This window comes from Myzus persicae, unplaced genomic scaffold (assembly GCF_001856785.1).
Source record: "Myzus persicae strain clone G006 unplaced genomic scaffold, MPER_G0061.0, whole genome shotgun sequence".
Classification (NCBI taxonomy): domain Eukaryota; kingdom Metazoa; phylum Arthropoda; class Insecta; order Hemiptera; family Aphididae; genus Myzus; species Myzus persicae.
This window is the reverse complement of record NW_019103919.1, coordinates 98,808-123,838: the sequence shown is the minus strand read 5'-3', so window position 1 is coordinate 123,838 and position 25,031 is coordinate 98,808. Positions and strand designations below refer to the sequence as shown.

The 25,031-nt window shown below is 31.8% G+C and overlaps 2 protein-coding genes across 3 annotated transcripts; one reads left to right on the top strand and one right to left on the bottom strand.

Moving 5' to 3' along the window:
- Positions 1 to 1,013: 1,013 nt before the first annotated feature.
- LOC111036329 (membrane-associated protein Hem) lies at positions 1,014 to 12,367 on the bottom strand. Its single transcript, XM_022318325.1, has 21 exons — positions 11,933 to 12,367; positions 10,835 to 10,939; positions 10,584 to 10,727; positions 10,345 to 10,487; positions 9,445 to 9,606; positions 8,963 to 9,078; positions 8,597 to 8,840; positions 8,203 to 8,522; positions 6,955 to 7,152; positions 6,639 to 6,879; positions 5,567 to 5,699; positions 5,182 to 5,480; positions 4,731 to 4,978; positions 4,557 to 4,659; positions 4,197 to 4,425; positions 4,012 to 4,105; positions 3,677 to 3,930; positions 3,503 to 3,587; positions 1,914 to 2,194; positions 1,672 to 1,761; positions 1,014 to 1,576 (listed from the first exon to the last, which is right to left on the bottom strand). The coding sequence occupies exons 1-21, from the start codon at positions 12,071 to 12,073 to the stop codon at positions 1,433 to 1,435; spliced, it is 3,774 nt and encodes a 1,257-aa protein (XP_022174017.1). The 5' UTR covers positions 12,074 to 12,367; the 3' UTR covers positions 1,014 to 1,432.
- A 647-nt stretch (positions 12,368 to 13,014) lies between these two features.
- Positions 13,015 to 23,820, top strand: LOC111036330 (ATP-binding cassette sub-family F member 1). Of its 2 annotated transcripts, none has more exons than XM_022318328.1 (19): positions 13,015 to 13,263; positions 14,724 to 14,858; positions 15,776 to 15,916; positions 16,404 to 16,556; positions 18,422 to 18,466; positions 18,505 to 18,669; positions 19,332 to 19,421; positions 20,109 to 20,255; positions 20,349 to 20,531; positions 20,621 to 20,742; positions 20,827 to 21,068; positions 21,217 to 21,445; positions 21,530 to 21,762; positions 21,882 to 22,119; positions 22,197 to 22,386; positions 22,485 to 22,663; positions 22,727 to 22,960; positions 23,380 to 23,452; positions 23,537 to 23,820. In XM_022318328.1, exons 1-19 carry the CDS (start codon positions 13,191 to 13,193, stop codon positions 23,722 to 23,724), a joined length of 3,060 nt encoding a protein of 1,019 aa, XP_022174020.1. In that variant the 5' UTR covers positions 13,015 to 13,190; the 3' UTR covers positions 23,725 to 23,820. The 2 variants fall into 2 exon arrangements, with proteins under 2 accessions (XP_022174020.1, XP_022174019.1); XM_022318327.1 differs by having other exon boundaries at positions 19,275 to 19,421.
- Positions 23,821 to 25,031: the final 1,211 nt, after the last annotated feature.

Genomic DNA, 25,031 nt, shown 5'->3' with positions numbered 1-25,031 from the left:
ACATATTATATTGGTACATATATTTATTTCGGTTGATCACTTTCCAATTAATTATTTTTTTAAATAGTAACTATCATATATTATATTATACTCCAAGTAATTTATAAATATTTAATATAAAAATACAAAAAAAATTAAATTTTTTAATGTTGTATCACCTGTTCAAAATTGAAACATAAATGTAACAAATAATTACACTGGTTGTGTTATGAAATGCTATCAAAAACAAAAGATTTTTCTCAACTAATGACTGATGAAAACAAAAAATAGAAATACTGAATCAAATAATATTGTACTGAATTAATAAATAATGTTCTCTAATGAATAGTGCATTAGGACATTTTGGTTTAGTGTGCTTAGACTATTTCACTAAAATATAAACATTAACATATTTTTAGTACTTCTGATCATTTACTTGATATGTACTTCACCATTCATACAAAAGTCTAAAGACTATTATGTAATATATTACAATAGGACCAATACATAAAATATTTAAAAAATAATTTTTTCCCTACAATTTAAACAATATTGTTATTTAATTTTACTGAAATACAATCTACTAGTAGAAATTGTATAAAATCTGAACACAAAATATGAGAATTTCATAAGAAATTTTCAATTTTAATTTAAACAAAACGACAATACTCAATCATTTGTTAAATTATTGAAACAGTATGAAATGAGATGAAATATTGTCATATTAACTAATTAATCATAGAGATATGTATTCTTTATGATTTTATACAAATAAATCTAACAGGTATTTTGCATATGTACAGATAATATAATATTTTCTTATACAATTTAAATATTCAAAATAAATTATATATGATACATTTTTTTTCAATACCTAAGTACAATTCATAGAATATTTTGTGGTATTGTTACCGAAGTTCAGAAAATAACAATAATAATGTATTTTTGTATTTATTTGTTAAACGCACTATTACTAAAAACAATAATAATTATGTCCAGAAAATTCTACAAAATAAGATAAATAGTTAATATTAAATATTAATTGGCAATAGCTCAGGTGTATAACTCAATAACGAACACTAGTAATTGCTATGATATAAGAATTTTCATTGCGTAAATTATTCTGAGGCTGGCACACATAACTTTAAAGATAAAAATCACTTTTATAATTATAATAAATAAATAAAAAAATAAAACTAAAGGATTAAATAATACGATAATGATACAAATATTGAGATTAAACGATAAGAGTAATAATATAACATAATATAAATTATTAAATAGTGCTTGCCTTGCTATTGTCATTATTATAACTGTTCTAGGTGGGAATGTGAGATGACACATTTTACATATTATTTATGATAAAAAATTACTGAAGCAATCAGATAAATAATCGACAAAGAAATCATAATCATAATACATGAGATATGAGTGATTCAGTGAAAGTAACTGATTATATTTGATGCGAAGACGATGAATGACCACCATGCTGATGATGCTCAATCTTGTAGACAGCGTGGTACGCATTTCTTATCAGGGCATACGGGAAACATGACTCTAGGAGATCCATGGTGAGAAATGGTGATTCTTGAACAATCTGTCAATACAAACAATAAATGTGTAATGGTCTCGGTATTAAAATCGTATAATAACATGAAGATTAGCAATGATGAATCGGATCCTGATATGTACCTGATCTAGTAAAAGGTAAACAGACTCGCGGTTACGCACGGTGTCACGGTCAGCTTCTTGGCCAAGACGTAGAAGACTGGATGAGGCAAGCTAAATTTCACAAAGCACATACATTTTAAATTACATTTTTCCGGTAAAATATATTTAGCACTTTCACCGTTGGTTAGTGTGGGTGATGGAGGTAGATAACACAATTATTATAATAGATAGAAAGGTAAGGTTGTTGGATTTATACAACTTACAGCCAGGAACTCTTTCATACGATCTTCAATATCGCTTCCTGCTGCGGCAACTGAAGTTGGATCAGCTCCAGCACCAGCCCCCGATCCTGCACCAGCAGAACAAACAGTAAATAGTGCCCCAAACACAGCATTCACAGCAGCTGCTACACAGTGTACATTGTTGGCATGTCCTTCCAGTGAAGCACGGTAAAATGAATGTTCAGACCGCGCCAACTTGGGCACCGAGACAGCAACAAAAACCATTAGCAAACATGCGGTTAGATGTTCATCATGCTCGTCAGCTGTAAAAATGAAATACATTGTTTTCAAGTACTAATTACTAGCACATTCAGGATTGGATTTCCATCCAGGCAAACAAAGTAGTGCCTCAAATTTCGAGGGGTCTTCTGATAGAAAACTCAAAATTAACAAATTTAGTTTTTAATCATAAAAAAATGTATGCAGATGCAACGTCATAGTATCTCCAACTTTGTTACAATATTAGTTATTTAGCAAAGGTTTTCTATTCTTTATGGATAAGTTTTCCATAGCTGAGGGTTAGCGCACTGTGTATGTTTTTGTCAATAAAAAGGCACTTTTGCTTTATAAATACATAGTTATTATTATACTTAAAGTACTACTTTACTGTCTTAGAAGATTGCTGTGAATAAGTATATAGGAGGTTTACTCTTGTTGATGGTTCCTGTCACACTAACTGCCGTGAGTCATTTTTAATAAAAGGTAATAATTTGGACGAGTGGAAGTGTTGAGTGTGTATATTTTGTATTGGTCAATTCTATAGTGTGTGTTTGGTGTATAATATATATATATATATATAGAGTGTAACGAATATGACATAGACACGGCCAGATGTCTGTCCCTTGCATCATCAGTCAATTATTACCTAATGGTGAAACCCACAATTTAACCTTGCGAGAAGTTTAAAATGTTGGGTCTTGTATCTAGCGACAAAGGATACAATGACTGCAAAGACGCAGGTCAAAGAATGAAGTAAAATTACAATTTAAACGAGGACAAGTCCTCTACATCATGTCCAACTACATTGATAAAAAAAAATAATTGAGCCAGAATTAACCTAATATGGTCAATCACCTATAGGGTTTTTATAGGAGAGTAAATGTCATCAATGGAACAATATGAATACAAATTGAAAAAAGGTTTTATAGATATTTATTCATATATGGGAATAGCACTTCAGTGCATCAATATCAACTAATCAGCAGAACAGTATTTTTTGGAACTTAAGAGTTAAAAATTGTTCAAGGACTACCACAGAAGGAAACAGGCTTAATTCACTGTACGTGCTTAACATAATTGGAAATACAATTCGTGGACTACAGCAAAGTTATTATTATTATTATTATTATTTGCACAAGAGAAAGCTCTTTAGATTGCTATAAAAGTTTTTACTGATTATTAATAATGTAATTATAAGTTTATTTATTTTACTAAATAAATATAGAAATAAATATAATTGTTTTTTTTTTAATAAATTAACATTTATTATGCCTTATTTTGGTAACTGCCTAGGGATATTGAGACTCTAAGTTTGGCCCTGAGTACATCTTAAGTTATAAGTCATAACATACCTGTTTTTTGATTGCGCAGAGCAGCTGCCAGCGCTGGATCTACAGCACATTCCAAGCCTGCAGCCGAAGCCATTTCGTTGACAAGCTGCAACAAAATGGTATACACATTAGTTTTAAAATTAAAAATATCCATATGTAATACATATGTTAGTGTGTTTTTTTTTCATTAGTCACCATAGTATCAGCAGTTGCGCCCACTCCATTGACACTTCCAGTACCTCCTACCACTACTCCTCCAACTCCATTGACGCCACCATTACCCATCACACCACCAACACGCAGCTGGTGCTGCTGGTGATAATCCTGGACACTGGCCAACAAGAAGGGGACACGGTCTTCAAGGACATCACGAAGCGCTGACTGTGCTAGCTGTCGGAAACTCAAGATCACACCCACAATAGTCATCCGCTGAAGCACATTGTCCACATCTTAAAATAATTAAACCAAAGTTAACTGAATAATCAAGAACGGCTATTAATGTGTATAGCTTGTAATGAAAGATGACTCACGCTGCAGCTTCTTGAATTCGGTTTTCATAACGTCTGGTTTGTCAAAATTTGTGCGAAGTGCCAACAAAACTTCACGATTAGCAGCTACTAGTTTCTAGAAGTTAAAAAGTTAATAAATTCCTTGATTATAACACATGCTAACATCTCTGACCCGTTATTTGTTAATACAAGCTATTACAACTTACTTTTAATTCTTGCACCTGACTGGCTACATGCCACGTCAGTGTCTCATTGAGCAATTTCATTCCATAGGGACCTACAAGTTCAGCAAGGGCCCGCAACTCACCAATGTCACTAAACTCCTCTGCATTGAATGGGACTGCACCATCTGCGGTAAGACTGACAAATGCTCGTTGATTTGGTGAATAACAAATGTTGCCAGCACTCACCCGACGTAGTAAGACTTCCGAGTACCTGCAAACAGTAACCAGCACTAAAATGTACAGCACTAATATTTTTGTAGCAGTAAAATATAAGAACCCATATTTCCAAAAATAAAAAGAAACAACTATAGCTTATATTTTTAAAAAGTCAAAACCAATTACCACTGAGTGTATGATGATGCGATAGTTTTGTCACCATGGCTGTCAGCATGCTGCGTTTGTTGCAGTAACGCATTGTTGAAAACTCTTGTCACGTCGATGTGGACTACATTTAATTTTCAAAAAAACTAGATAAATCTACATAGTGGTAATTTATTGGTTGTGATTGTGTATTACCATAGTTTTCGACAGTTTGTAGAACGCTCATGTAGGCTCGAACACTGGCCAGTAGCTCTGACGGTTTGGCAATGTCACCGGTATCAGCATTAAACATAGCCATGCCCACCAGAGCCCGACCGAACCGAGTTTCCAGATGTTGGTGCAAGTATTCACGTGGTGCAAAGGTATATTCCCATACATTTATTGTGGAACAGTAATTCAGTGCATAGCATAATTCGGTAAGGGCCATATGCAGCTTGTCCATCCTGTCATGTAAAAGATTAATGAATAAAGCATGTTCAATAAAATTTATCAAAAGTTGTAACAATGTAACTACATTATTTTTTATTTTTTTTATTCTCAAATTTTGAATTAAACAGAACTAATTTAATATAATATAATGCAGTACATTTTTATTCAATATTTTAGAATTATATTATCTATTTATAGCAATGAGTAAATAACTAACGTGGTCAACTCCTCCCGTGTCTTACGGTAACTCTCTGATCCCGGTCTATCATTGTCATCACCTGCTCCCCCAAGTAACATAGAAGCTCCTGCATTTTTTCCTTTGCTAGATGTAGATTTGTCTTTTTTCTTTCGGTTTACTGCTTGTGCAATCAGCAGTGCACAGTGCTTGGGCAGAAGCCGATCACTCATTGTGCACTGTTCATCACACACGGTTGTCAAAATGTTCTTAGCTTCCTTAGCCATATCGTCTAGAAACATATTAACCACTGATAGACTGCGCTCGCGAATGTGGTGGCGCTAAAAACAATCAATAATTGGATAACATCAATAATGTTTCAAGAATTTTAGTATATGGGAGTGAAATGAATATTTTATAACATTACCTCTTCAGGACAGAGTTCATGGGCACATGACTGAAAATGCCCGCAGACTAATGGAAATGCAATAATGTACCGATTCTGAGCTGGAAACTCAAGACACATATGGAACTGATCCTCAAAAGTTTTATTGTAGAAGCTGCCAAGATACATATACAAAAAAAAAACATGTTAGAAGTTAATAATAAAATTAGATATTTAAATTTGAGGTGAACCCCTCCAAAATTTTGTGTGAGTCCTCTGTTTAGGGTAGGAACAAAAGGCAAATAATATTAAGATAGATAAAAGCAAATACATTTATATATTATGAGTAATATTTAATTAGTACGAGTAACTGGCTAATGTACAGTTTAACCACGGCTTTAATACAATAACAACATTTTGGACATAAGCCACCAATGGTAGCGAATAATATAAACACGAGTCGATAAAATTTGCATCATTTAACCACTGTTGACTAATGAGCAAAACACAATTTCCGTTAAACTAGAATAAGTTAACTTAGATAACTTAGTTAATCGATGATTAAATTATTAATATTTATGATGTAAGTATTATTATATTTTATTAATAAGATAAAATCTGTAATTTAAGAGGTCGTCACACCTGCATATGTTTCCATCTTACACACATATGGCATAATACATTTTTGTTCACCAGTTTATTATGGTGTGTAGTTCGTTTGAATATTGAAGTGAATATTAAACTTTTAGGTAAGAACTTTATCTGTGTTCTCTCATTAGTTCTTTAAAATATTTTAATTTTTAAGTGAATCATGATCATTTAAAAATATTAATACTTTCTATATTCATAACTCGCTTAAACATTAAAATATCGTAAAAACCTAACAAGAGAACACAGATAATGTTTACCTAAAAGTTTGATAATAGGTCAATTTACTCTAATATCAAAACTAACAGCACACTATTGAAACTAGCAAAGAAGCACTTGCTGTATCGTATGTTAAAAGACAGACACAACACATGCGGGTACAATGTCCTCTTAACTGTAGGTTAGTTAGTCGGCTAATCTGAACAGCAGCCAAGCATGAGCATTACACATATTATAAATAATATACCAAAATAGTGACAGATCGGAAGTGTCAACAAGCATTTCATCGAGATAGTCCACCATGCGTGTATGGTGTGCTGCAGTGTCCAGTTGGGAAGCTAGCTGACGATGGTCAAAAAGGTTCAGTTTTGAATTGTTGCTGTTGTATCCACCACCACCACCGCTGGATCCAGCAGACGAACAGTAAGCTTGAACGCGGAACCAGTCAAGACGCAGAGCACGCAAGTCAAATAGCTCATTGTCCTCCACTATTTAGTTAGTTAAAATGTATCAAATAAATAAAAACATTAACATAATTATAAAAAAAATCATATGATAAGTACCTTGCTTGACTGACAATGCAGACACAGTATGCACAATAGACTGGAGGATTACAAAAGAAGGATCCTGCTGATAATGTTGTTGATCTTGCTGATTTCCATAAACAGATTGTATAGACTGCGCTAATTGGACAGCATCAAACCCTACCAGGTATTGAACATAGTAACGTTGTACAACCTGACTGTACTTGCGCACTAGCACTAAAAAGTTATGAAAAAGAACAATATTATAATGATAAAAAATTAATTAAAACACAACTGTTGACAAAAACCAATTATTTAAGTTGTTACAATAAATGTATTGATAAACCAGTGTAGATATATTTTTATCTTTTATCCTATCCAGATAATTAGAAAATATGTTATCTGAGCCGCTGTCTAAGATAAATAATTAAATCAACTAAGTTAAATTATATTTTTTAATATTTATAGATCTATTATAAATGTTAATTTAAGTATTTTATACTTTACTACGATTACAAAATAATCAATTTAGTTTTAGGAGTACATAATACTAGAAATAATTAGTCTAATAAAGACCTGCATGTAATATTGGTACTATAAATGATGTATACATCTAAATATATTTTTCATTCCTTCAATTATTAGAGTTATGAAGTTTATAAGTTAAATTTTCTTGGAAATAAATAGGTAAATAGGTTTTGGGTAAAACACGTATCAGCATTTAAAAATTCTTACATTAATTTTAACATGGAAAGAACATCTTCGTGAATGATGTAGACATATTATAAAATATATAATATAAATATATATTCTATATTCTAATAATACATACTATACCGTAAGCAGTTATGTTTACTATAGGTTCCATACTTATTAATTAGGTACTTATATAAGGATTTTATTTCAGTTTACTATTTAAAAATTCAGCAGTGAAGTACAAGTGAAAATCATAAAATTATATAAATGTACAAAAATAATTTCAATTCTAAATAATTTTTAACTTGTTTTTTAACAGCAAATTGACACCAATAGTATGGTCTTTTAAAAATTGCCCTTAGCTTAACTTAAATTTAAAAAAAACATCAACATTTTCCATGGAAAAAACATTTATTTGACTTTTAAAGTATTAAATGCACTTATTGAAAAATATCTTTTTTTATCTTTATCTAAATAATTAAAGTATTATATATATTTGATCTTCATCTAGATAACTAATTCGAACAATTATCTTTTACCCTTTCCAGACATTTAAAAAATAATCTGTGTATAACACAGTTGGTAACTCACTTCGAAGCTCCTCCATATGAAACAGTAACTCAGGAAGTTGCCTGTCAACTAAGAGGTCTTCTACACCGGATGATTTTCCACTAGAACTGGATTTTCCAGTACCTCCCGTACCTGTTCCCGTTCCCTTTTGACTGTTACCACCTCCAGAATTAGGGGCACCATGTCGCAGCAACCAGCATACTTCGTCTCGAGCTAAGCTTAGTCCAATAAATACCAACAGGACTTTCGGTCCTAACAACCCTGGCTGATCGGTTAGAATCAGTGCCAATTCTTTAAGTGCCGTACGTAGGTACTTCCGACGCTCACGGTGTCGGTACACCCTAAAATGTGATAAAAAGAATTGCATAAATTATTACACACATTCAAAAATATTTTAAATAGTAGTAATACTAACGCTTTTTGTGTAGCATGTGTATGTGCCTCTTTAACTTCAGATACTCTCTTTCCATAACCCTTCAATGTATCAAAAAATGACTGAACAAATGAGTGAATGGGTACTGTCTCATCCCTAAACAGGGCAATTGACCAATTTGACTCTAGTGCAGCTATCCACAATTTATGAGCTACATTGCCGTCTTGGTTGTGTTGCTGCTGGTTTGGTGGTTGTTGCAATGTTTGATGGCACAGCAAAAAGCCAACTGTTCAGGAGAAAAAAACAACAAAAACATTAGTCAATTTTTATTTAAAATGTGGAGTTCCCAGTAAGAACTAGATTTATCAATGAGAAACAAAAGAATGAAAACCAAAAATGTCTACTTACATATAATCCAACGCTCCATTGTTTCTAAGGATAGATATTCACAAGAAACAGTATCTGTAGATGAAGGTTTAAGTAGTTGGGCAGGATTACCTACTAGACTGAGTTTCTGGTCAGACCTAGGATGATAATTTAATTAATCTTCAATATAATATTAGTAACATAACAAATTTTACATATATCAGATCATGTTTAGCTCTGTTAGCTTAAAAATTAGAGTGAATTGACTGCTTATTAAAATTAAAAGTAAGATTATTATGGAGGACTTCTTATGTGCTTTTTTTTATATTTTAATTTTAAAGTGAGTTATGAGAATTTTAAAATTGTAAATTGTTTGTATTTTCTGAGAGTAAAATTTGGTATGTTATGACGGTATGTAAGACGTAGGCAACACATGCAGATATAACATCTTCTTAAGTCTAGGTGGAAAAGGTAAGACAGCATTGCCAAAAAAGATTATTTAAAAATAAAAAATTAATCCTCACCTCCATTTATCTGCTGTCAGGTTGCGCTGCACATACACTGGCCAAAGAGAACGTAGAGCTCCAGATAAAAGTTTTGTATGTGGCACAAATTCATCAGCTAACCGACGGACTGGTTGCTCATAATCTACAATCATTTGGCCAAGACGTGGGAAGCTCAGATCACTGTAAAACAAATTATTAGTAAGCTGATAGTGGGAAATAAAAAGAACAGTAAAAATACCATAAATCAATTTCACAGAAAATATTTTATCTATGTTAAAACATGACACAAAAAAAAGGTATGAACACAGGGTTTTCAATACACACACCTCGCTGAAATAATTTTTGACTTTATAATCTAGCCTATATTGTAGCTCTCCTCTTTTAATTGGCTGTCATATTATTATTTAATTATTTTTATATTGGGAAAAATCAACAAACCAAAAGTGGAGAACTATGAAATAGGACTGGTGTAGAAATATAAGTACTGTGATGATTTATTTTAGCTTAATCTTTATAGTTTTTACCTAGTATTTGAACAATCTATAAAGTATTGTATTTTTATAATAAGCAGAAATGGTGTTGTGGTTTTATAAGAAATATTAGAAAATATAAAATAAAATTAATAATATTTCAGATGGGGGGCCTGTGTTTAATTAAATGGACTTAAGTTCTTCAGCAATAGTAACTAAAATAATCACAAAAATTAAGTTATAAAAACAAATTTACAAAAATACACATACGTATCCAACAATTTTCAAAAAAACATACTGCATTATCTGTGATGATATTTATCTAATTGATTGTAATTTAAAAGTTTATCTAAAAGATTTATAAAAAGATACTGAAGCTTTTAGATTACTGAATTGAGAGAGTATAATATTATTTATTCTATTTTTATACATAGTAGAAATATATTACCTTTGATTATGTACCATCTCATGTGCAGCATTAAATAGACCTAACACGGCTTTGCGATCTTCCACACGTGATAGTAAAACCATGAGAGCTACGTATGTGGCCACTAAGTCTAGGTAGGCTCGCGTTAGCTCATAATTTACAGTCTATTAAAACAATAAGGATAATCAAAAACCATTAGTAATGCAAGCAATAGTAGTAAAAATGTATTGTAAAATCAAAAATTAAATTAAGCAACTTACAATATCCAGATTAACTTGACATGCGTCCATGGTAGTTAATAGTTCACACACCTGATCTTTGAAATCAAGAAGATCGACAAACGTGTAATAGTATAAAGACAGTGATTTTATAATATCACTACGAATGGGTGTTATGGCCTGAAGCTGTTTATGTTTGAAAAATCCCAACAAAAAAAGTCAATATTAAAACAACAAATATGTGTACTTATTCAGTAGTACCTATATTATTATAATAAATTAAAAGTACTTACACCTTTGATGTCTACATTAGGAAACCTGCGCACAATATATTTGATTGCAGACTCAAGTGTTTTGTCAGACAGGAACGCTGGCTTGGATTTAGCATCACCACATGCCTGTCAATAAAATAGTTGTATAAATTATACTTAATATTATTCTACTACAAATAAGTATATTATTTGTCTTAGGATTACCATTTATATTACTAAGGTAAGTATAGCTACTCTTTTGAGCTAAACATAAAAATTTTGCATTTACATTATCAATGTTTAGACAAAAATTTTGATTAAAAATATTTGTATTTGATCTACACAAATGATAAGTTTCAAATAAAATGTTTGAGGATTAACTATAATGTACAGAGAAGAATTTTTTTTTTTTTGTTAATAAAAGCAAATTTAATATATAGGTAGGTATATACTTATAGAAATATTTCAAAATAATAATCTATCAACAAGTTCTAAATAAATAGAAGGTAAAAATATGCTACCTACCGAGCTATCTACCTATGGTCTAAGATATTTGAAAAATAAGTAGTTATTTTTGTGTTTAAATTGCATTAATTAAAAAATTTGTAAGAGAAGTTTTTTTTAATATAAAAAATAATAATATTGTTAGAGTGGTTTTAACATTTAAACTACTTCTAATAGGAACTTATTTTGTTATTAAGTACCATGTTATTATTTAAAGCAATAAAAAAAAAAACATTATATCTATCACCTAAAATATCTATTAAATTTGACACATCTCTAAGCTCACAATTTTAATTTCTCAGTTCAAAAGAATACCTACCAATAAATGTTTTTTAGTTTATGTATTTGACAAGATGACAAGATAATAAGTGTATGGAAATAAACACATATTTTGAGAACTGTAGAAAGCCTACTTTTTTTTTGTAATCGGACATACTATCCACAAAAACACTACCTATTCTTTTATCGTCATCATGATATTAAGGCATCCCTAACTACCCTGGGACCAACACTGCCATCATAGCTACACAGCCACCGCCTTCATTAGAAGGATGAATCTATGTCGAACGAGGCGGTAATTGCAAAATCAAAACAACAGCAAACCCACAGGGCCGAACACAAACAACGGCAACGTACCTTTTTGATATTGTAGATGCGCGTGAGCATGCCCACGCCCCGGTCGTTGATCAAGCTCAGCTTCTCGGCTAGCTTGTGATGGCCGGCGGATAGACCGCCGCCACCGCCACCTCCCAGGGATGAGCCTGAACGCGACGACATCGTTACGTACGTTGACGGTGACGACCGCGTACGAAGGGCTGTTTGCGCTGCACTCGACGGTCAAACTTTTGTAATATTATATTCCTCAAGTTTCACCAACGGAAACGCAATTCCCGGTCTTAATAATTGCGACTGTCCGGATTGTTATGATGATGATAAACAGAGTTTGTGTGTGCGAGTAGGAGGCTGCGTCGCGGTGATAAGTTGATAATAGATAATGGAAACAACAATAACATGGCGGTTATGGTGCGATGCAACCGCTGCAGTGTGAGTGTGTGACAACCACCTACGCCGATGACGCACTGAATATTTCGCCGACGGACAGGCCGCGGCGGTAGCACCATATTATCAGTCACCACCGTTGTAATTAGTGATGGGAATAATCGAGAGAAAATAATCGAGTAACTCGATTATTAGGAAAAATAATCGAATGATAACAGTAATTACTAATTAATAATTACTATTTATTAGTAGTTACTAGTTACTAATAAAATACTAGTAATTCGAGTATTATTTTATTCTACTCATCAGTTAATGCTTAGAAACCATATTAATATCTCTAATATTGTAATATCTTAAAAAAGAAAAAATGCTGTTAAAATCTTAAATCCTGTAACCATACCCTAACTAATGGCCATGTAACTGCCGAGTTTTTTTCTTGATCAATAAAAAAAAAAAAAAAATAAGTGTAATAATGAATTCGTATTAACCATGTTTTTAATTTTGTATTAATAAGTTGAATATTGGTTGATTTTTAATCAATAATGTTTAATGTTTTGATTATTTTAATCGAATGAATATCTCGACCATGACGAAATAATATTTCGATTATTTTAATCGAGTGAATATCTCGATTATAGTAATATCTCGATTACTAATTACTCGATTATCGAAATCATTCGATTATTCCCATCACTAGTTGTAATCTCTCGTCGGCGTTATCACTTGTCACCTTATCTCGGGCGACGACGTAACGTGTTTTCGATTTCACGTGCCGATTAGAGTGGAAAGCTTTCGCTACTCCGCTGTGCGCGACTTCTCCGGTTGCCGTGGTGATTCCTGTCGAGTTTCCGACTTTTCGTCCGTTCCTGGCAGTCGTTTCTATTCGTACCTAGTCATGCCGCCAAAGAAATCGAAGAAATCAAACAAGAACAACCAGGATTGGGCCGGCGACGACGACGATTCGGTTGGTGAGTCAGTCGCATTCGCATACCTTTTGTGTTTCCCACAGCTATGTTCTGAAACAATATCACCGTAGACGCTGCCCGTCACTGAGTCAGTATGGCCAAAACAGTTAGGGACTATGGTATGAGGGTCGATCCATTACATACTGCGTAGAGGATCACTTTTGCTCTGAACGTTGTATGCGTTCAATGGCACTAATTTTTTTTTGTTTTCAATAAAATTGAATTTTGAAGCACTTGCCAATTATTGTAGAATTTACTATCTGTGTAATGTATATAAGTACATTTTTCAAAACACATAATGTCCTGCAAAAAATACAAATACCTAAGTAGTTTTATAACTCGTGTTATAATTAGTAGGTAGCAAATATTTAACTATATTTATTTAAGTTGCGAGTATATGCCCCTCTACGATGTATTATGGAGTGAAAGTTCAGTTCAAAATAATAACTTTTTCATTCAAATGTTATATTGAATACCTATATTATTGCTATATAAGATGATGCCAGGGATCGTTATATGTTACATAGTTGCTTTGGAACTTACTTTAAAAGTAAAATATCAATAAACACCTATGAGGTGCACTTGAACATATTCTTATTTTAGTTTTTAATAAGTCAATATTCACTCTAATATTAATGCTAACAACACAAGATTGGCATTGCCAAATTTCACTTTTCTATGTTGCGTGTGGACCAGAGAGAGAAAACATATAGTTCAACAACATCCTATTAATATGTTGAATTGTTTCTACTGTTATTATGGTATATAATATTAAACAGAAAACTAATTTATTTCATTGATTTTGGTATATTAGATATTTTAGTATTTTATAGATATTACATTTATTAGGGTTAATGTAATTACTTTTATTTTCAACTTCTATCTTGTATGTTTCTTCATGAATGACTTTTTATCTTGTATATTGTATATTTTTTTCATAGTGATAATTATTCACATTCGTGGAGGGGCTTAACATTTTTACTTTATCCATTAGGGTAAACACACATTTTTAGGCACTTCAACCCCTTAGCTAGTGGCTACTCCCACTTTATTCTAGCTGAGGCACCAATTATGTATAAGTGATAGGAATATAAATAATAGCTACAAAATTATTTTTATTTTTATATTATAAATTCATTGCTTTGTTCAAATATATTGATGATGGTATTGGTATCGTTTGTATCAATATATTTAGATACAATTTTTTCTATGTACAAAGTTGAGGTGTTGTTTATATTAAAGACATCAAACATTAGCGATTATTGAACTATTGAACTAATTATAATTTAAAATTAATTCACACTTTACGCCTCCAATTGAAAGTAATTAATTACCAAGTTACAAGTGTGCCTATACCTACCCACTTGTAAAATTACTAGATTGAAATTAAAATGTTTGTGTAATTTATTTAAAAAATTTTCTTTTACAAATTATCAACAATTTTTATTGATGTTTGGATTTAGTGGATATATTGGCTGCTGTCAAAGCAAATGATGATGTAACAGCTGAAGAACCTGTGCAACCTAACCGTGGAAATAAAACTTCTAAAAAAAACAAGAAAAAGAACAAAAATCAAGATTGGGAAGATGAATCTGAAGGTACAATATTTTATGTTATAATGTTTGGAACACTACAAAATGGGATCTTTCTGGGTTATCTTGACTACCCAAATATTTCTAAGACTACTTCATGTAACCTAATTTTATACCTTATATTTTAAAGCTCATACATTTATTAAATATATCTGTAGGCGTATTCTAGTTTAGGCACAAAGCACCTATATGGTTCATCACTATTAAAAGTTTATTTTAAATAAATGTAGGGGCTGTGTTTGTATATAATATGGAACAGATGTTGTACCTAGTAGTAAAAAACTGAAATTGATTGCAGGATTGCACAAAAAAATACCGAAAATTGCACTTAAAAATTTAATTCATGGTTATTAATCAATTAATTCTTTTTTACTTATCCCACAATTCACACTATACTTAATAAAATAAATATTTAATAAAAATAATTTTTCAACTATTTTCTTTTTTCATATTTCTAAATTAAAATTTGATTTGATTTTACAATCTTAATTCTAAATTACCTTAACATAATTAAATAGGACCTCAAAAGTGTTTGTTTCATATTTTTTATTTTTCTCAATTTGCAGCCATTAAGTAAAAACCAATGAAAAATCATGTGAACAAATTTGAAAAATAGATTTATGAATGAGTAAATTCAACAAAATTCATTAAATTCAACTAAAAATACTGTACTATTTTAATTTGTATTTACAAAAAATGCATTTAAAACTATCAATTAAGTTAAAACAGTAGAAGAATAGTTGCGAACGCAACAACATCCTTGCCCTGATGATACATTTTGTCTAGAATGTAAATAATATGTTTTAATATGTAGTTTGATACTTTGCCTGAAGTCTTGTCTATGTTTACATATATGTACCTAGTCGTATATTTGTAGTTAATAAAATGTTACTAAAGTCATTATATTATTCTTACATTTTTAGATTTGGTAGATATTGTAGCCGCCTCAGCAGTAAATGATGTAGCAACTGTTAATGAACCTTCACAACCTAACCGTGGGAATAAAGTTTCTAAAAAAAACAAAAAGAAAAATAAAAACCAAGATTGGGATGATGAATCAGAAGGTAAATATATTGATTAAGTAATCAACTTATTACAGTTTTACTTAAAGATATAGTAATTTAAAGCCTATCAGTGAACTAAATGCGGTTTTATCGACCAAATAATTACTATTGCTTATGTATTTTTTTTCATTTAGTTTACAAGATTAATAATATATTATCTAAAACTGTTCATATAAAAAAACTTTAAATAACACAAACAGTGTAACTGAAAAGTTTTTTTTTTTGAGTAAAGGTTACATTAATAAGTTTAGATTTTTAAAATCAATGTTAAAATGAAATTGATTCTATAGTTGTGTACTAAATCAAAATTCGCCAACTATGATATTTTTTAATAATTTAAGAAACTCGATTTAGCTCAATTTGTGTTGAATAATTTTTGAATTAACAAATTACAAAAATGTATTTATTTTATAATGAATAGGTGGTATCTATTATAATATATAATACATTGATTTATAATAGTACTTTTGTTGTTGTTAATGTATAGATTTAGTTGATCTTTTGGCGGACACAAAATTAAATGATGATGATGATGACAATGTTGAAGAAATTCCACAACCAATTCGTGGAAATAAGATATCCAAAAAGAACAAGAAAAAGAATAAGAATCAACAACAAGATTTGGAAGAAGACTCTGCAGGTATAAGGGCCTAATTGTTGTTATTATATTACTTGATATCATTTCTCTAGGGCCTTTTCACACATTGCTACTCAATAGTGCTGCTGATAGAAACACATTAAGAAATAATTAAGATCTATAACACCTAGTTCATCATTTTAATTAATTTTTAAATGATGTATTTAAATGCAATATCACACTCAACATATTTGAGTAGGAGATAAACATGATTTATTGAGGGTACAATTTGCTATGTTACCATAGGCGGCATCCGTTGAGTTGAGAGAGAAATTTTTACCTTATCCATTAGCGTAGACACACATTTTCAGACACTTCAACCCTTTTGATACTCCTACTTTATTCTAGCTGAGGCACCAAGTATGAATATGTAATAAGTACATAAATAATTGAACTATTTGTAGCTACTATTTTTTTAATTTTAGAAACCCATTGCTTTGTGCGGGTATATTAACAATGGTATCAGTATCATTTGTATCAATACATTTAGATACACTTTTTTCCGCGTACAAAATTGAAGTGTTGTTGATATTAAAGGTATCAAACACTATCAGATTATTAAACTAATTATAATTTTAAAATGAATTACACAATACAAATAAATTAATAAAAATTATAAATAAAATTACAAATTTCAATTTATTTTGACGTCTGGTCTGTCTGTGCTCTTATATAAGATATTATTACAATATAAATGAAACATTACGTCATAGCACATGTACATTATGGTTATAGTATCGTACATTGGTTCATTGTATTAATTATAATCTTAATGGAATGGTTTGCCTTTGGAAACTGTTAAATACTCAAATGGCACTTAAACCCGTTGTTAAACCCACTTAGATAACCATGTCTCTGACAAAGATTAAAAAATTAATTCTTCTAAAAAAAAAATTGATTTATTTAAAATATTTTGATTATTTTCTACAATTTGATCGTACTACCATGTATGTTATGCACTCATAACACACAGATATCACATTTGGGTGCCACGTCCTCGTAATGATGTTAACAGTGGTGCGATCTTTTTATATGTTTTAAAATGAACTTAAAAATCTTAGGTATTATTAAAATTAATAAATTTTAGCCTGTAGTATTATTTAATAGTTTAACTATTCTATTAATTTTTGGGTTATTGAGAACTATATTTATTGCGTAAAATATCACAGGAAATAAAAAATATTGTGTTTTATTTATGATCAGTACACATATATTATGTGATTGTGTATTAGCGATTAGTTAACTTTATCACCGTTGACAGAAACTGATAAACAAACTTCATCAATATTAGTACATAAATAACAAATCTTAGTTTTTAAGTTAATGAAAAATAACTAGTTGTAGACAATGTTGGTTAAATAAGCATAATGTATAGAGGAGCAGTGTAAAAAAAATATTTTATAAAATATTAGTTAGAAAATTTTTTTTTTTTAAATATACTATAGAAATCATATACTAGTCTTAAAAGTCACAGTATCAAAATCATTTAAAACACCAGTAGCATTTAAAACATTTGAATATAAATTCAAATTAGAGTTGGAAGTTTACTATAGGATCATTTTTTGAAAGATTTATATCCATTAGTAAGTTAATCTAAACACTGAAGTAATATTAAGTGACATTTAGCTATATGGTTTTAATACCTTTTTATGTTATTTTTAATATTTAGGTATTAGAACTACTTTTTATTTATAATTTCTATCAAAAATTATGAAACTGCTTATGATTATGTAATTGAATACTGTTATGTTTTTATTATTTAAAAAAAAACAAAACAAAATATTTTTTAAATTAAGTTAAGCATATTTAAAATTGTAATTCATATTCGTTTAGTTAATTATTTCATAATTTTTATAATAATTTTTTAGTCGATGATGATAATGATATTGATATTGATGATATTGATATTGATAATGATGATGAAGACGTTAATGAAGATTGAAAATATTAAATGATGATGAAGACGTTAACACCTTGCCTAGTATGGTTTCAATACCACCCATTGAAGAAGTCACTAATGATAAACTGACAAAAATTTCAACAGGAAAAATTTCAAAAAAGAACAAAAGAAAAAAGAAAGATTTTGATTTGGAAGAAGACGATGATGACACATTAGGTAAGTTATAAGTTATAACTAATAAACTATTATTATGTAAATATTGTAAAACCAAGGTGCTTTTTAATTTGCAAATTTTCCTTGGTGCTTTGATTCATAGTACCTTATAATGTTGAACTCTTTAAACAACAAGGACTATTTCTCAACACAGGAGAAAACATATTTTCTACTTTATTCAATAAAAAAATTATTTTTGCTCTATATAAAAAGTAGAAATGTCGACAATCTCTATTATATTTTTGTTTTTTTATCCAAAATTTTTCAGTAAAATATAATTTCAGCTTCTCAACTGTATTAGTCATACTAAATAATAACTTTTATGTCCCTATTGAAGTTTACAAATATCTTAATTCTGGTAAATCTAAGATAAGATCTTAATAATATTAGAATATAATATAGAATTTTCTATAAATATAGTACAAATTTGGTACAATATAAGACCTAATAAAATATTGAATATATTTTTTAATTTTTTTCGTGGCGTCCGTGAAGGCAATACATCACTAATCTTTCCCATCTAAGAAAAAAATTGGGTATTACTGTGTTAGATGGTAGTTAGGTTTATATAAATGGATATTACTGAAAGTTATGGTTTGTTATTATAGTTCAAGACAATGGTGTCAGAATTAGTGACAACAATAAACCTTTGGATAATGTTGTAGAAGAAGCTGTCAATGCCGACAATGATCTGACAATCGTAGAAAAGGTTGCTGAAGATAATGAAGATGATAGTACTCCTACAGCTAAACCAGGTAATGATTTATGCTTACTTGTTACTTTATCATTATACTTGTAATTAATTAGACGAAATATAATTTGACATGATGTATGTTAAAATGATCGCAATATTATATCCACCTCTCTTAAGCGCAATGCTGTGTTGGTGATAGATGGTTACATATTTTAATATATTATGATAAAATTAAGAGTATTGATGAACAAAAACAAAAAACAAACCTGCATTAAAATAGAATTGTTTAGAAAAGTAATTACAAGAAGAATAATAATATTTTAACAATTTTGTATGAATGTTTTACAGATCATATTCTGTATTCTAAAGCTGAGCAAGTACTCGATTTTGAAAAGAAATTTGAGTCGAGTTTGAGTACTGGTTATTTTCTTATACATATAAACTTTCAACTGTTAACACATCTAATAACTTTCTTTAGGTTATCCTACTAAGGTATTTTTATATAAACAGATCCTGATAATTTTGCTTTGTAGATATTGTAGTTGTCTAACAGTGCTTTTCTTTAAATCATCTCCCCCCCCCCCCCCCCCCCCACAATAAAAAACCAAATCATATTGAAATTGTTGTAATTGTTGGTGTGTTTCCTAACCGGAATTCCTTACTGTAATGTAGTACAATATGACTGTGTTATGTTTTTCAATCTACTGCTGTTATTCATAACGATTATGTGTCGGTATTTCTGTTATAGATGAAGACGTAGTCAACGAAGATGGCGGTGATATAGACGATGAGCTGGAAGCCGCTAAGCTTTTAGGGAAAAAAAAGAAATCGAAAAAAAACAAAAAGAAGAAAAATTATGACGAGGAAATCCTTATGGAGGCGCCAACATCTGATGGTTGGTTTTTTTATGTGTTCTAATAATTTATTCCGGCAGAGCTACCACCGTCAAGTCGTTATTATTAATTTATCGAATTTATGGTAATTCTAGTGGCGGCGGATGACGATGGGAGCAATGAGCCTGCTGTTGATGCCAAAGAAGTTGATTTGGAAGCGAAATGTGTAATTGATGACGAAGAAAAGCCCATTGAACAGGGTTCTGACGTTGTAGCTGACGCCGAGGACGCAGTGGCGACGTCCATTAACGCTGATGGCAAAAACGACGATAATACGGGTGAGTTTTTTTTACCAGTACATTTTATTACCTATTGTATCTAATCAAAATACGATAATGTGCTTTAATAACGTGTTCACATTAATTAGACCAACTTGTGGACGACGCTGTACCAGAGGTAGTAAAAGTGCCCAAACAAAAGTCGAAATCAAAGGAGATAAACAAATCCGATAAAATGTCTCATAAGGAGAAGAAAAAAATGAAAAAAGAGGTACACATGATATAATTTGAATAGTTATCAATAATCGCTAGACATGTTTTGAATTGTAATTACCGCCTCGTTTGTTCTTTTAAGATGGAGTATCAGAAACAAATGGATTTGATGACCAAGAAAGGAGGCCAGGGTCACAGTGAGTTGGGCGCCAACTTTTCGGTGTCACAGATTCAAAAGACGGCGGGTCAGCTAGCGGCCATGGAGCACGCTGTCGACATCAAGATCGATAGCTTTAGCATCGCAGCCAAGGGTCAAGACTTGTTTGTCAACGCCAGCTTGCTGATTGCCCACGGCCGACGGTACGGTCTGGTCGGGCCAAATGGGTGAGTACTGAACTTATAATGTTCACTTATTAAACCACCATCGGCTAGGTTACCTTCGCTGTTGTCATTGTGAGAATATTAGTTAGATTATTTACTTTTCGTCCTTTTCATCCAATAACAATATCATTCTGTTAATGTATTTGCCCAGTCACGGAAAAACGACACTGCTCAGACACATTGCCGAACGTCTATTCGACGTGCCACCGGGTATTGATATCCTATACTGTGAACAAGAGGTAGTGGCTGATGAAACAACAGCGGTTCGGGCCGTACTTAGAGCGGACACGCGGTGTACGGAGTTGCTAGCTGAGTGCAAAAAACTCGAGGAAGCTCAAGAAAAAGGCACGGGAGAAGATGTAACAGAAAGGCTAAATGAAGTGAGTAATTGGAAGGGGTAATCGAGGGCGTTTTTTAATCTGGTGATGTATCTATACTACCATTTTTTTTTTACTCTTACATAGGTATATGACGAGCTCAAAGTGCTCGGGGCTGACTCAGCTGAACCCCGGGCTCGGCGAATACTTGCCGGTCTTGGTTTCTCCGCGGCCATGCAGGACCGGGCCACCAAAGATTTCTCGGGAGGATGGCGGATGCGCGTGTCCCTTGCCCGGGCCCTGTTTCTGGAACCTACGTTGTTGTTACTCGACGAACCGACTAACCATTTGGATTTGAACGCGGTCATCTGGCTGGACAAGTGAGTCACTTCGTGTTGATTGATGCAAATATCATCTCGTCAGCACACCACGGTCTTGCCCATCGAGCTACGAGTGTGTTAAATTTATGAACGGTTATAGTCAAACAGAATGTTGATAGTTATTTGCAGGGATGGAAGAAAACTCTGTTAGTTGTATCTCACGACCAGAGCTTTTTGGACAACGTGTGTAACGAAATTATTCACTTGGACCAGAAGCGATTGTTCTATTACAAAGGTAATTACAGTATGTTCAAGAAAATGTACTCGCAGAAGAAAAAGGAGACCATCAAAGAGTACGAAAAACAGGAGAAACGGCTGAAAGAAATGAAACAACAAGGTCAATCCAAGAAGCAAGCCGTGAGTTTTGCCATATCCGGTGTCAAGCCGACCGCTACTCAGGGTTAATCTCTAATGAAAATATTGTGTGATTGCAGGAGAAAAAACAAAAAGAAGTGTTGACCCGTAAACAAGAAAAAAACAAGGGCAAACCGGGTAAAGGTGCTGGCATGGACGATGATGACAACGCTGAACCCACGCAGCTATTACAGAAACCTAGAGACTACAACGTCAAATTTTCTTTCCCCGATCCCAGTCCATTACAGCCTCCTATACTGGGCCTGCACAGTGAGTAGTCTTCAGTAACCTTATTCACTTGACATAATATTATTGTGAAAGGATAAAATGTCATCGGTTGATATTGTGTCTCTCTTTTAATTGCACAGGTACGAGTTTTGCTTATCCCAATCAGAAGCCGTTGTTTAAAAACGTCGATTTTGGTGTTGACCTCAACTCCCGGGTAGCTATTGTTGGGCCCAACGGTGTAGGCAAGTCGACGTTCCTCAAGCTATTGACCGGTGACTTGCAGCCTACCATCGGTGAAATGCGAATGAACCATCGGATGGTATGTATACACTCGTTCATAGTTAATTGAAATCGCAAATTGTCTCATACGCGTTTCTCACAGAAACTTGGAAAGTTCGACCAACATTCTGGTGAACATTTGACTGCCGAAGAGACGCCTGCCGAATATCTGATGCGGCTGTTCGACCTGCCGTACGAGAAAGCCCGCAAGCAACTGGGTACTTTCGGGCTGGCTGGCCATGCGCATACCATCCGCATGAAGGACCTGTCCGGTGGACAAAAAGCTCGTGTCGCCCTGGCTGAACTCTGTCTTAACGCTCCCGACGTAATTATACTGGTAAGTCCTTGGATATCGCAGCATTCGACTGTGGGTGAAATGTTGAGTTGTATTTCAAGGCCCCCAGAGTGTGGGTAAAAAAAAATCAGTACATTTACAAAATATTTATTACCTAGCAGAACGAATTAAAAACATTTAAAGTCGATTTTTAATTTTTTTCTTACATCACAGGATGATATTGATAAAAAATTCTAACTAAAATCATAAGTGACATCAACTATTATGTAATTTTTGCAACATAATATACCTCCTAAATATTAAATATTGTAATACAACACTTTTGAAAAAAAAATTGTTATCCATTTCGGTGGAGGTCGTTTACAGTGGTAAATAACATCACTAATTCAACTAATACATATTTTTAGCTTTGTTTTGCCATGGTTGTTGCAATGCTGCTAATATTTTTCTTATTGTTACAGGACGAGCCTACAAACAACTTGGATATTGAATCTATTGACGCTCTTGCAGAAGCAATAAATGATTACAAAGGAGGTGAGTTTATATGGATAGTATAATGATGTATTTTCTGCTTCATCCGATTTGCACAATTTTATTTTATTTACGTTTGCAATTAAGGTGTTATAATTGTATCTCACGACGAACGGCTGATCCGTGACACGGAATGTACATTATGGGTTATCGAGGACCAGACCATCAACGAAGTGGATGGCGACTTTGACGACTACAGAAAGGAGCTGTTGGAGTGTCTGGGCGAGGTAGTTAACAGTCCAAGTATCGCTGCCAACGCGGCCGTCGAACAATAGTGGCCACCCTGGTGTCGTCTTATCGATTATAAATTATATTTAACAATTTTGGTTGCGCGGGCGCATCAGATACTTGTAATTATATTGCTGTTGTCTTTGGCGTATTTGTGATAATGTTATCGTCATAGTCTTGTGACGTACTGTAATTCCTATTTACGTGCCTTGTTTACTCACAATATATTTTATGAATAAATATGTAAAACAAAAACTAGTGTATTTCATAATATTGTGGTGTGCCTACAATATCATATATTGGTGACTTATGGTTTTTATCAAACCTCGTTGTTTCTGGTGCTAATAGAAATACTATATTATATTGGGTTTGCAGACATTATCAATACCTTTGTACATGGTTACTATATCAATATAAACACACCACATACTGTTAAAAGAAAGATGGGTTTTAATATTAAAAAAGTTTTGTATTAGGTAATATTTGGTGAGAATGAATATAATTCTATATCATGTTAGTGTGAACTGAATGAATAATTGTATTAAATTAATAAAAATATAAATGTCGAAAGTAACTTAGGTTCTTCACATCATTATTGGTTGTTCTGAATTCTGACTTGATATAGTTCTTGTTTATAATTTGAAATAAATCAAATATACTTACGTTCAAAAAAATTACCAGTAAAAACCATACCATCAAGCCTTGTGAATATATCGCTATTCACAATGAATCAAAAGAATAAAAATAGAACAATTTCATTATTATAGTGGAATAAGTAATATTGTAACGTTTTTTTAAATATTTAAATGTCCTGCCATCTTCACAATATAGAGAATTGAATTTATTGCAAATTTTGAAATAATTTAAATTTTCGTACTTTTCGACTGTATGTCAATAGAGATTTGTAGTTTTAGATTTTAATTTTCATTAAATATAACATTCCAAATTAATAGTGTCTTATTTTCTGTGGAAATATCTTACATAATCTGTGTTTATGTGGCAATATTTTCAACAGTTTTGGTCAGTAATAACAGGAAATGTATACTATTTAAATATATTTCAAAAGTTATGCTTACAAAATGTATTTGTACACAAACCTAACATTCAATAAGTAATCACTGTGAATTATTCACCTTCAAAACATTGTTATCATAATATCTATAACCATTATGAGTACTTATATATTGTATAATATACTGTATACCCCATACTCAATGCTATGACTTACATATGAGGCACCAAAATATAGATGTCGTAACCAAATTGCCTATCCAAAACGCCTTGTGATCAATAATTTATATAGCCTACATTCGGTGGAGTTAATCAAATTGAATGTAACTGCGAAACCCTCACA

What these genes read in the sequence shown, in the direction of transcription:
- LOC111036329 (XM_022318325.1), bottom strand. Translation starts at nt 12,073, where the DNA reads ATGTCGTCGCGTTCAGGCTCATCCCTGGGAGGTGGCGGTGGCGGCGGT. An exon ending in TGCATTGTCAGTCAAGCAAG is followed by an intron (nt 6,880 to 6,954) that starts GTACTTATCATA and finishes CTAACTAAATAG; the next exon opens with TGGAGGACAATGAGCTATTT. An exon ending in CGAATTCAAGAAGCTGCAGC is followed by an intron (nt 3,931 to 4,011) that starts GTGAGTCATCTT and finishes AATTATTTTAAG; the next exon opens with ATGTGGACAATGTGCTTCAG.
- LOC111036330 (XM_022318327.1), top strand. Translation starts at nt 13,191, where the DNA reads ATGCCGCCAAAGAAATCGAAGAAATCAAACAAGAACAACCAGGATTGG. An exon ending in TGATGATATTGATATTGATA is followed by an intron (nt 18,467 to 18,504) that starts ATGATGATGAAG and finishes TGAAAATATTAA; the next exon opens with ATGATGATGAAGACGTTAAC. An exon ending in GGTCTGGTCGGGCCAAATGG is followed by an intron (nt 21,069 to 21,216) that starts GTGAGTACTGAA and finishes GTATTTGCCCAG; the next exon opens with TCACGGAAAAACGACACTGC.